Genomic DNA, 13,003 nt, shown 5'->3' on the forward strand with positions numbered 1-13,003 from the left:
AGCACAGCTCCTTCTGTCCCCGACAGGCTCCTACACTGATGTGCACCTTCCAGTGAAGATAACAATGTCAGTTCCTAACCACATTAAAATAGTAATTTCTCCCTCCTCCCGCTTTTCTGAAGGAGGCAAGGGAGGTATTTTTAAAAGTAGCACTTGTTAATGGTTTTCAGGGATGTCAGTTCAATTACTTGGTTTGCTCTGCTGCTTTGTTTGCATGGACTGCTTTTTTAAAAAACAATTATGTCAAAACTAGAGGTAAAATATCAACAGTAGAGGCAAGCTGGGTCATACCCAGTTGCACAACAAAGAACAAGAATCCGTTCAGCTCTCAGATCGCAATTGTTAGCAGGCGCAAGACTCTCATCTCTGTTACCTCTATAGGCTTTTCTCTCTAGACTGGCTTTCCTTTGATGGCTTATATTTGAAGTGTCCAGTGCTTTATCTTCTAGTGTTTTCTATTGATTTTGCTCTCTTATTCTAGTCCTATCTTCTTCTGCAGGTCTTTCCCTTCTGTTGCAGCCCTCACTGATCTGAATGGATTTCATGGGTTACAGCAACCCTGGCCAACAAAGTGGGCCATTTATGTGCGCTGAACATCTGCAAAACGGAAATTCATGTGCACCAAGCACAATAGCTCCAGATTTCTTAGAAACACGGATGTCGTGGCAGCTCACAAGCTTCAGATTCAAAGCTGGAGTTGTCCTTTCCCAAAATGTAGCAGTGTTCAGATCTGGGATTATCTCTACATCAGCTGTATAAAAATAAGCAAGCAGGAAAATCAACGCCCTTGTGAGTTTAATTTTGTTCTTAAACAGTAGGAATGAAAAATATAGAAGTCTGTCTCTCTGTCTGCCATCGTTGCTTTTCATTACCCTATTTTTGAAAGAGAGAGTCTGACTTTCAGCCTAAAATATAAAACAAAGAATAGATTTGAGAATGAGATAAGGAACTCAGCCTTCTCACAAGTGTCTTTTCTGTCTATACTGCTGGTTGGCTTCCAGATACAGTTTGGCTCTACATCAGGCTCAAAGGGTGGATCCTCACATATAACTTTGAATCCTGGCAGTGTACATGTTTACATGTAGCCTATCTGTCTAGATGCTTTTTACAGTTGGCAGAGTAAAACAGGCTTCTCTGGGCTATGATTTGTCTTACTATGAGGTAGACTATTACGTGCAATGCTTTGGAGGTGTGTCATACTTTGGGACCCATTGCTTGCAGAGGAGGTTTGGTTATCCAGCCCAGATATGCTCATCTATACTTTGGATATCCAGAGCTGGTTCCCACTCTGTCCATGAGGAGTGGACGCATGGGAAGAACTGAGCGTAGGTATCTGTGGGTGGACCTGACTTGTATTTCCTCCATCTGTGTGAGCTTGCATGAAAGAGTGCTTGGTCTCTGCTTGTCAGCACAGTAGTGCAGTGAGAAGAACAAGGTTCTGCTCTGCTAAAGAGCCCCGAAACCCATGTCTGTGCCCCAGTGGGCACTTGCATGCTAGCGACGAGGGTGGTGGGTGCATCTGAACTGCGGAAGGGGCTCTTACCTAAACTTAACAACAACGTAGCTGTCACCAAGGCAAGGAGCAAGGACAGCCCCTGCTCATGCTGCCCGGGCTACACTCCTGGCAGTGCCCAAGCCAGCGGGACTGAAGCTTTCCGGAGTGAGACAGGTTGGGGTGTCTGCACAGGCTGCCTGCCGGGAGGTGTTGCATGTATTTGTGTGGCTGTACTGTCAAGCGACCAGGCACTGTGTGTAGCAATGAGGGAGGGAGGTGGTTTCTGCCCACTAAAAACTTGCCACCTCTGTTGAAAATAAGACAAAGGAATAGAGGACTGTCAGGAAATGAAGAAACGGTCAAAACAAGGTGAACCTCTTCACCTCTCTCTCCAGGTCGCTACCCACAGCAAAACAAAGGCACCTACATCCCGATCCTAGTAGGTGATGTGCTGAAACCTGGCGAGTGGGGAGCCAAGGTTACCCACAAGGAGAACAACTCCATCCGCTTGTCCATCATGTCCTCTGCCACCTGCATCGTTGGGAAGTTTCGCCTGTATGTTGCTGTCTGGACTCCCTTTGGCATCCTCCGGACACACAGAAACTCCGCGACTGACACTTATATCCTGTTCAATCCCTGGTGCCAGCGTAAGTACCTTCTCAGAGTCAAAGGTTCACATTTTCTGCTGGTGGGCTCGTCGGATTTTGGGAGGGCGTGGGCCAGGAAGCGGAGCTTGGTAGCGAGGAGGTTGGAGGCAGGCCAGTTTGGATCTGGAAATTGCATAGTAACTCTGCCAAAAGGCAAGTCTTTCAGGCTGGGGAATAGCCCTGCGTGAGTGGGACTCCATGCTGCAGACCTGTGCCTGTGCTGTAGCTGCAGTCCGCAGTTTTATGAGACCAAGCCTGTTTACCAGCTCAGGCAGCATGATAATGCTCCGTTTCTAGTAGTAAATATACTCCGAGGCTTTGCTTCGACTTCAGTGGGCATCAGTGTGAGCCTCCTGCCTGCGTGTGTGTGCCTTAAACTGACAAGTCAATACGGGCATGGTTTTTTCCAGGATTTGGTGTGCGGCAGGATGTGGCAGCATCCCATACTCTGTTGAGTTACATTGCTGATTGCCACATTTAGGATTGAACATCTGCAGCCGAAAGCCTCCAGGAATTCAATGGGAGCTGCTGCTCCTGCACAGGTTGGGTGGCATCAGCCGCTGTGGCATCACTGGTGGTGCCTTCCCGCTGCTACACGATATTTGCCCTTATAACTACCCCTTTAGTGGTGACTAATCACCAGCAACCCTGTCCTCTGTGAGGAACAGAACATTTTGCAAATAAGCCTTTTTTTATAATCCAGTGGGTTGAAGAACAATTTATTTTTTTTAAATCTCCCTGGATCCTGGGTAAAATCAGCGCTTATGCTGGCAGAATTGTATTTTACCTAATGAACTCCATGTGTGGCTTTAAGGAGAGCGCAAGGAGAACCAGAGATGTTTGGCTCAGCCTATTGACAGGCTATAGCACTGTGTCTGAGCTTCTGACACTTGTAAGGCTCCAAGTCATACATATTGCTATATATTTAGGTCACCAGTTAACTTTAATATTCTCCCACTACCCTCCTTCATCTTTCAATTTTTTTTACCAGAGTATTTGCATCAAATAATCCCATATGAAAGAAGGGCCATCCTATCGAGTGACGAGTAAGTTTAGTGTTATTAATAGAGCCCATTATTCAGCTGCACTACTGTCAGTACATCGAATGATTTGTGCTGAATTCATTACTTGCCCCTGGTCCAAGGGAATATAAGCAATGATTAGCTTATGCATTATTTAGGAAGATATATGTTAATGCTGAGTAAAGCAGAGTTAGTTAAGCAGGAACAGGAGGGAAGGGCAGGGCCCAAGGCCCCACAACACAGTGAGATACTTCTGAAGGCAGTATAGAGGTAGGTACATCAGAGCAGCACGCTAAGAGTTTAGTCTGGGAGAGGAGGGAGAGTGTGTAACAGAAAGAGGAGAATCATTGCCAAAGATATGACCCACTGGTGAGCAGACAAAACTGCTCAAGGTTTGTGAAGGCATCATCGGTCTGTCACAGCACCAGCTAGGGAGGTGCGATTCTCCGCCCCAAGGTAGAGCATCCCTTGGCTTTAGTCCTGAGTATCGTAACAGCCAGTTTGTTAGCCAGCACAGTGACTGTAGTGGCTCAGCACCTCCTTGGAAAGGGATAAACCCCCCCAAAAAAGCTTTTTAAATTGCTTCAGGTTGCCTCATGACTAGCACACAACTAGCTAGGGCTGCATGCAGCCCTAATGTGGAGAAAAAATGCAATGTGGGGGCTTGACTACCCCACTGTGGTGTGACTGGGACTACACAGGCTGGTGCTGGTCAGGGAGTGGGAAGGGGAAAATCAATCCCTTCTTCACACCTCCTTCTGCACTAGCCCAGTGTGCTGACTGATCTGTCTCTGTTCATGGCACACGGGTGCTGCGCTCTCCTGTGCCCTCCCTCCCTCCCACCTGAGCTGAATGGAGCCAAAAGCCAGCAAGATTAAAACCACAGCATGGGAGCAAACCTGCAGGGAGCAAGACATGCAGCAGTTGCCTCTGACAGCAGCCATCGGCAAGGCCGATGGAAAAGCTCTGCTTCAGGAAAGCAAAAGAGAGTCCCTGGGCAGCAGGGATGTGCTGTGTGCCCCCAGTCCCAGGGGAGGCAACTCGGGGTCGCCCCTGGAGAAACACATTTCTGTCTCCAGCTTACATGTTCAGGTGTGTCTCAATGACTTCAGGTCCTGTCCCTTGCTGACTATTGTAGTTTTCGTTTTCTCCATGTTTCATTTGGATTTGGATTTATTCTCATTTCTTGCCCCTACTTTTACTCCTAGGTAGTTTGGGCTAATTGGCTCCTATATCTGCCTTTTCGCCCTTTCCTTGTGTTAGAAAACCAGGGACTGTTTCTGCATGCGTTATCCCCTGGCTAGAAAAAATTGTTCAGTGGAATGACAAAAGGGTATAAAAACTGAGGCAGTTAAAGTGCAGAGAAAACAATAGTTTGAAAATCTCCTAGACTTGTTTGCTGGGTTAATAGCTAAGCAGAAAAGTCTGAGTGAAAAGCCTCATTAAAAAGAGAGAAGGCTGATGCTGGGAATGAATGGGGATTGTTATAGCAGGGAGCAGAGTATGGGTTCTGTCAGTGTCTAGCGCAGATTTCCGACTCATCATTTTGGAGAAACATCAATGTGTCAGTATCAGCTTTTCTTTAAGACAGAGGCATTTATGCCCTTTCTTATTACTCCTTTTTTCACTGTAGTTCAGTTTTGACATATCTTCCCAGCCAGGTATGCGGGTTTTTTTCTGCTGTTTCAGAACAAGTTTGAATACTTTACCAGTCAAGCTACAGAGTACTTTGCTTCCAAAATCATCAGGTGCTTTTACGTGTTTTAGTCCCCTTAGCTACCTTTAAGGCTGATCACCAAGAAAACTTTAGATGTAGGGCCTGATCCTGCAAAATGACATACACCAGTCCCAAACATCTGGGAATCCAGCAAGCTAGTGGATTGAGGTTTCAGATACTCAGGTGAAATTTGCATTACTTAATAAGCAAGGTAAAGCCTGTGAGGAGAGGCAACATCCTTTCTTCCGCCAGCTGACATAGTTGGGAAAAACAGATGTGCTTTTGGGCATGCAGAGCCCTCTTCAGTTCTGAAACAGAAGATACAAATGGCAAGTAGTTACAGATAACTTCTTGGAATTTAACTTAACTCTTAGCAGTATCAGACTACATGAAAGCAGAGAAGGGCCCCTTTGATCTGGATATTGTGAGCTCTTTCTGAGGAGGTGCTGAGTCCCAGCAACATTCTGCTGGGGAACATTCAGTGCTTAGCAGGAAAAGACCTTGCGTTGGCTTGTGTGGCTCTGTCACAGGTGGAGATGCACAGTGTATCCGAGTGAGCTACAGACTCTGTGGGCTGAGGTGTGTGTTTCATTCGCCCAAGCCTCCTGCAAAGTGCATTGTATTTAAGCAATTGAATATATTGCAACTTTACCGAGTCAGTTGCACATTTCTCCTGCTTAAATGTCCTAATATGGTTTGAGGATTAGTAAAATGTAGTTGACTTTGGACTCCTCTCACATGTTCCTAGTCATCCAAATTTGGCCCAGTAATATTTTCTTGCGTTTATAGCTAAATCTTAAATTTGATCTATTGTATCGCAGATTCACGTGTGTAAAATTCACACAGAGCTTCATCCTTTTTCTACATTAATGTAGGCAAGCACTAGTAGTTGCAAGGCAGCATGGTGATCTTGGTCCTGGATGGAGTGGGTTTTGTAGATAACCGTATTTAGCTCTTGCAGCTCTGGGTTTGCCACAATGCTGTCCTCTACCCAGCTAGAGCCCTGGGAATTTTGTGGTTCCAGCATTCCTGGATTCCCACAGGAGTGCACTGAAGGGAGGCTGGGTGCTCAGGGCAAGCCTGCTGCTTCCACCTCCACCCATCTGCTGGTGCTGCTGTGCTCAGCGGTCACCGTCTGCATGAAGAAATAGCATTTCCAACTCCAGGCAGTTGCTGTGCTGGCGATGGGGTCCCCCCATACTGGGTAGGGTCCTCTCATGCTTATTCACCTTCCCAAATTGAAAGGGCGGCTCTGCACTCCTCAACTCTGTTACAAGGAGCCTGTGTTCAGTGGGATTCCTCACCTGGAGTACTGTCTTCATGCGGAGTGTATTTTCACCTTATCCATCTTCAAACAGAGAAGCATAGAGGCTAATTTGCTTCTTTGTAGCATTGCTAGTGTCTTAGTAATTTCCCAGGATAAAAGAAGTGAGCAAAAAAACCCCCTAAACTGCTAGAGAAAAAGAACAAACAAACCCAGCACATTTCTGTGGAATTCTTCTGTTTGTCAGATGTGAGCCTCCACTTGCACAAAATAATTAGGAGTTGTACTATGTAGAGCATGCTTAGCATCAAAGTAGTCACAAATGCCTCGTATTTTCTTCTAAACAGTCTCAAGGGTAGTGAAAGCTGTCAAAAATCAAAACAGCTGGCTTCTCTGTGAAACGCAGAAGCCCTTTTTACTTTCTCAAAAACCACAAATATTTTAAAATAATTGACAGAGAAGTTAATCAATTTTCATCTGATTTAGCAAAGATCATGCAGTCTCGAAATAACATAAGCATCTCAATTGATACCAACCAGATCAATATTGGTATTTTTAATCCCCGAAAGAAAACAACAGCTGTCAAGAAGGCATATGTACACACTCCACTGAATGCGTAACTGTACAGAAGAAGGTGTGAATTCTTCTTTAAATGAGTTCTCTGTACCATTTGTATGGACATGCTTTAATAAAATCCAAAGCTCAGTGAGAAAATGCATATAATTGTTCAATCAGCAAATCGGGCAGATCCAGCCTAATGAAACAGAGCCTAGATGATCTGTAACATCTGCAACATTTTTAGTGGGATGTTACACAGAACTTGTTTTGAGCTGGGAGTTGGATCTCAAAAAAGTCATGTAATATACAGTTTTGTAAGTATGAGAGTCCCTGCTGGCATAAATAACTGCAGCTTTTTGATTCACTGTCAAGTTTTAACGCTCTCTTGCACCTGGTAGTCTCTGAATATAATAAACTTGTGATCTTCCGCTTTGTGCCTGGGTGCAGGTTGACTAGGTCATGGGTAGTGACAAGCCTATGAAGAAACTTCTGGATGGCCCAGCCCTCAGAAACTGGGTGAATACCAGCACCCCACCAAATGCAAGAGAGGGTCTCAGACCTGCCTGCCTTAGGGAAAACCCAATAAAACCTGCCGCTTCTTTATTTGCTCAGATTCGGAGGTAGTCTGCAGCGCCTGTACAGCAACCCTGTCAAAAGCATAATTAGCAAGCACTGATGTCCTCAAATGCAATAAAAGTTTCTTGCATCTAACACCTGCTCCCTACCATTCCTTGCACACCAGTGTGGAGGTCATTATGTCACATACCTATGCATAATCCCTTCTGTATGTATAGACATAGAGATATAAATATATCTTCATAGAAAACAAAACTTCCAGCAGGGTCAGGTGCATAGACTGGCAGAACCCTTCACCTAGCTGAAGCCAGTGTGAGTTTTGCCATTGTTTTTTTCAGAGGGCTCCTATTTGAGCTTATTTTCAGCCAAATTGCAGTTTTATGGGCAAATGAAGAAGCTTTTGAGGATGATGTTTACAAGGAAGTACAAATCTGATTTGCATTTCAACAAAATATAACAAATCAATAGGCTTTTAAAAGTGAAATGATCCTATAGTAATTTGTAGTGGGATGCTGAAAAAATCTGCTATGGCAGTAGTGAGTGGTAGTTTTGTACTTGCTCATATCAAACTATTAGAGGTTATTGCTTCCCTTTAATTTGCTATCTGGTACCACATTACTGATTTCCTCAAATTAATCAGTTCCCAGACTATTAATGGTTAAGCAGTATCTCTTAGTCTCCAAATACAAGTATTGGCACAAGAAAGAAATCCTCAACTATTCTAGCGTCACAGAATCACGACCTACTTCATACTTACCTATGAATATCTGAATAGTTTCATGTCATTCAGGGTTATTTATAAATACTAATAATGGGTTATTTATGTATGTGAATCATGTTTGCAGGGTAAGGGTCCACGCATACGCTCTTGACTCTTGATATAAAACTAATCTAGGATATACCCTTTGTATATATTTTGATAAAGATGTCTTCCATTTACTTACAGTTTTCACTTGGACACTTGAATGTCTCCTCATGTTAGCTGGCCAGTCAAGATACATGGAGGAGGCATACTCCAGTCAATAACTTATGTACAGAAAAAGCAATCAAACCCTTCTGTTAATACACTATAAAAACTGTATTCCTTTTTTTTAGTGCACTACAGATTTTTCTTTGACTTGAGCTGTTTTCCATTAACATTAATAGGTTTGAAATTGTTCTTTGATCTGTTTGTATGGATGCAGAATTGCGTCATGGTGCTCCAACTTTTAAATTAGTGGTACACGGTAATCATAAAATTCTTGATAAGACGTGACATTTTAATCGTACTTTACAGATCCTGAGAAAACAGGCAGGAGTTGTCAGCATTTTTGTATCTTGCATGCTTTTAAGTTGTGTATCATATTCCTAACTGAGGTCACTACCTCCTTATTCTTCTACTCTGTTGAAGCAAGTAATGCTTTGTTTGATGGAAGAGGGGTAATTTTCATCAGATGACTGTATTATATGCTAAGATTTTTTTTATCTGTCCTATATGAAAACTAAGCAACTGTGTTAACATTTATTTTTGGAAAACTGATGCAGAGGATGCCGTGTACCTGGATGATGAGAAGGAAAGAGAAGAATATGTCCTGAATGATGTTGGTATTGTTTTCCATGGAAACATCAACGAGATAAAAGTGAGAAGCTGGAGTTATGGTCAGGTGAGCTATTTAGACCTTCTCTGGCTGCTCCCAGTAGGACAGCAAGTGAGTTTAATTGACACCAGACTGTGGTTGAGACTGTGGGCTCTGAAGTGCATTATTGGTGTCTCCTTCAGAAAGACGAGGGGCATAATTTTAAAATTGTATGAAGTGGGTATATGCCTAATCCAGAAAAGCAATGTTATAATAGCTAGTATTTAAAGGTTTTGTTTTAGGAGCATATTTCAGATACTAAGAGGCTGCCTGTTGAAAGTTCTAATCATTAGCTGAGGTTTCCACAGTGCAACAGTATTTCTGATGCTATGTTGTTGCTACTTCAGGACCAAACCAATTTGGTGAAAGAGTGAAGATTATTTTTTTTCTTTCCATTTTTCGGCAATAGGTGGTATTGCTTTTTGATGCTTCCTTTTAGTTTTAGCAGCTTGGTGGAAAGAATGCTGATCTTCCTGGGGGTCAGCTCGTCACAGGGTTGGTTCCTATGACAAACTGGGATTTAATACCAGAGTTTTAAATTTCCTCACCACAGTGACAAAGGGGGGAAACCCCTCCCTTTGCTGCCTGGACTTGACAACATCAGTCTCCAGTGGCCTCTTGCAGGCAGTGGGAAACACCCCGCGCCAGGCTGGTGTGCGGTACTGGTGTGCCTTCAATAACATCAGACTTACTGCTTGCTTATTTTACCTCAATCTGTTCGTAAGCACTAACCAGCCTGCAAATCCCTACGGGATGAAAGAGTTAAGTTGTTGTGTGAGAACAGGAAAAAGGCATTAACAAGCAGAATCAAAATGAGCAAAGCTAACCCTGGCTGTCACTCAGAGGTGCTCCAACGGACAGTTATTGGACACGGTGAACTCTGCTCAGCTCACCTCTTGGATTTTCACAGCAGCACAATTAAGAACGTATTGAAGTATTTCCTTAATGCTATGGTGACGGATCCATTCAGTTTTCTTGGCACCTCCCCAGCGCAGCCTTGCAGAAGGGGCCTTCTTGCTTTGCTTTCTTTCCCTCAGCTAAAGACAGTCTCAGAGGTTGAGCTGGATGGATTGCCAGTGTGCTTGCCCTGGAGAGCTCTTTGAACTCACGTCTCTCTTGTTTCCTTATTTAAGGGTACAATTTCATCTTTTTTTTCCTGCGGCAGCACTGCCTTAGGGAGTTCCTGCCTCTGCACCATTCCTTTGGTTGTGTCAGTGCCGTTGTTTGCGGGGTCTGACTGTCATCCTGACTGAGACAAAAATAACCCTTAAATAAGGGGTGGGGGAAGGGGGGAGGAGGGGAGCAATGCCACAAGCTGATGGTGCCTCTGATATAAGAGATGTGGAACCAGATCCGGAGGCCAAAGCTGGGTGTGCATTTAAGTTGACCAAAAATGCCCCCTCCTGGTCCTTCCTTCCCCCTGCAAGTGCTTGTGCAGCCATGCAGTGAATCAGACTGGAGAGCTGATCTAGCTGAATAAGCATCTCCTTGGTTGGGTTTTTTTTTCCCCTCCCGGGTTATTTTTTGGGCTTGCTCTGTTCCTAGATTTAGGATTCATTCCGTGACAGATGTAAGGGGGAGGGAGAGAGGGGAATGAGTGGCTGGAGGTGGAAGGTGCTGCTTAAACCAGCTGCTGGATTTATGTTCTAAGATGCTAAATTAATGGCCTATGGTGGCTTGGCCTGAGGTGCTTATATTCTGCAAATCTGGCACCTTCCTGACACAAACACCAGCCTCCCTTGAGAAACTGCATTATTTATTTGGTTTTGCTAGGAGGTAGTTCTGTCTGGGAGGTTAGGGCTGTTCCATAGCCCTTTGTCAAGTACTTTATTCCTGTGTTGTCTGAAATTGGAGGACCTGATTTCCACACTGTACTGTGGTGCACCTTCTGCTATCACTTGCCTGTGTGAAAACTGAGTGTGGCAGATGTATCTAAGGGGGCCCAAGCTAAGAGTTTTAATGGAATCAATCATTTTGTATGGGTGTAACAGACATCTCAAACTGCAAAGCAATGGAGAAATATTCTTCTGGTTCCCTCACTTCCAGTGAGATGGAAGACATGATGTTCCTGATCTTACCCTGACAATTTCCAACCATTAAAAACATGCACCTCCCTCATTTTCAGCAATTCCAGATGTTAAGAATAAGAGCATTGCTGTGAATGAGTAAAAATACTAGCAGCAAGGCCTATATTATGTATTTGGTTTTTATGATATATAGCCCTGTACAACAGTGTAAGTAAAAAGTATAAGGCCACATACAGTCATAGAGGTGAAAGGTATATGGTCATATAAAAAAATACAGATAGACTTGTGCACGGTAATAAACTTAGGCTAAAAAATTGCCTTGAACAATGACAGCTGGAAGCTTTAACTCAGGTTCTAAATTAAAAAGGAACATACAGTTCAAAACTGGGTTACTAGTGGGAGATGATTCTCACAGCTGCTGTCTTTAATGAGCAGCATCAACATGAGAGGAGGAAAGGCAAGAAAAATGGACCAAGGAAGAAAAAAACAACAGACCAGTTGAAACATAGCTGTAATGAATGAGGATGGAGGTGTTCCTTGTAACATGACTGTGATTCCTTTCTTCTAAGAAAGCGTAAATAGCCAGTCACTCACAAAAGCCCACAGGGGATTCAGGGGAAGTCTGACTTTGGAAGAAATCTAGGCACATAGGAATTCTCTAGCTGAGAAAGATCAGAAGTTGAATGCTATATTGATCACTTAACATTGGGTTTTTATGAGAAAAATAAAATAAAACAGGTGGGCATAGAGTTCTTGTTGCCGTCCTGAGTTGTCTCATGTCCACATGTTGAGCTGCATTAGCTTTGCAGCCCGCTGTGCAAATGTAATTTTAGCACGTGCATTTGGTCAGATCAGACTGTAGGCAACGTGAGATCACATCTGCCTGCAACTGACTGTGAGAAATACAGCCCTAATTCAACTGGTGCAAAAGGTGATACAGCCCCTCTTACTTTGATTTAAATGGAAGGTCATCTATTAGAAACAGGTTAGCATGAAAGAGGATGCCCACTGAAGGCCAACCCATCTGAACGTATTGCTCTGTAACACAACGCACATCTGTGGGCAGACAGAATCTCTGCCTGTGTGTTTTCTCATGCCTTGTTTTCCACCTGCAGTCTTTCCCAGGTGGCTCTGCCAAAGTTTCTTGGTCCTGAATTTGGTTTATTTCCATTTCACCTTGTGATGGGCAGGCAGTGCCTGAGCCTGGCCCAAGTTCACTCCCCTGTCCTGGCTGCCTGCTGCTGCTCTGGTTCGCCTGACATTTCAAGGGTGTCCAGCCTTACAAGTGCTATGTTTCTATTCCACTTCCTTCTAGATAGCATTTTCATGCCAATACAAGAACAGGACACTGATTTAGTTTGATTTAATGGTTTTAAATCCCTGGATAGTGAAGAAGGGCAAAACTGGCTTTAGAGTTAAGGCTATCGTACATACACTACTGCAGCAGCATAAGGCAGCTAGACTTTACAGTTTGTCCTATCTCTTCTTCTGTTAATCCAGTTATTTCACAAGCGTTCATGTCATTTTGTAAATGCTGAGGTGGAAGGTAACAACCCTGACAGCAATTTCTTTCCTCTTTATTCTTTCTGTATATGCTGGCAAGATCGACGGTGTCTCATAAACTGTAGATGAGAAAGATTTAATTTGCAGGGTAAACTTCTTATTGATTTAACTCAGGTCTTGGGCACTGCTGATGACTTAAACTGCAGAAAGCAGATTTTGATCCTGGTGAAAGTGATAAATCATTGGGCCAGATCAGAAGAAAAGTGAACTTGAAGCAGAAAGGACGGCTATGAGGGCCCGGAGTTTACATTATCTGTTGTGAGCATTCTCCTTGAGAAGGAGGGTCTCCACAGCATGGTTATTCACCCAAGATTATTTACATCACATACCAGTGGAGTGGACTGGAGAGTCTACCATGCAATTATTCAGCTTCCCAGGGATGATACAATATTAGGAGTAGGTCTCTGGGAAACACTGATGCCTCTTTCCCTATTTGCCCAAACACCATGAATTCAGTTTTGCTCAGACTATAAGGTGTTACTCACTAGTGAATGTCTGCTCCAGAGAAAGTAATCCAA

At 43.8% G+C, this 13,003-nt stretch overlaps 1 protein-coding gene across 4 annotated transcripts in view; it reads left to right on the forward strand.

Moving 5' to 3' along the window:
* F13A1 (coagulation factor XIII A chain) overlaps positions 1 to 13,003 on the forward strand; it is a 64,005-nt gene that overhangs the window by 20,807 nt on the left and 30,195 nt on the right. For 3 of the 4 annotated variants that reach the window (XM_075052335.1, XM_075052334.1, XM_075052333.1), the window contains 2 exons: positions 1,891 to 2,142; positions 8,804 to 8,922. In XM_075052335.1, the coding sequence (XP_074908436.1) occupies positions 1,891 to 2,142; positions 8,804 to 8,922 (371 nt within the window). Of the gene's footprint in view, positions 1 to 499; positions 790 to 1,890; positions 2,143 to 8,803; positions 8,923 to 13,003 lie in introns of all 4 variants that reach the window. The other variant, XM_075052336.1, reaches the window with a different exon arrangement.

The sequence above is a fragment of the Buteo buteo genome, chromosome 20 (assembly GCF_964188355.1).
Source record: "Buteo buteo chromosome 20, bButBut1.hap1.1, whole genome shotgun sequence".
NCBI lineage: Eukaryota > Metazoa > Chordata > Aves > Accipitriformes > Accipitridae > Buteo > Buteo buteo.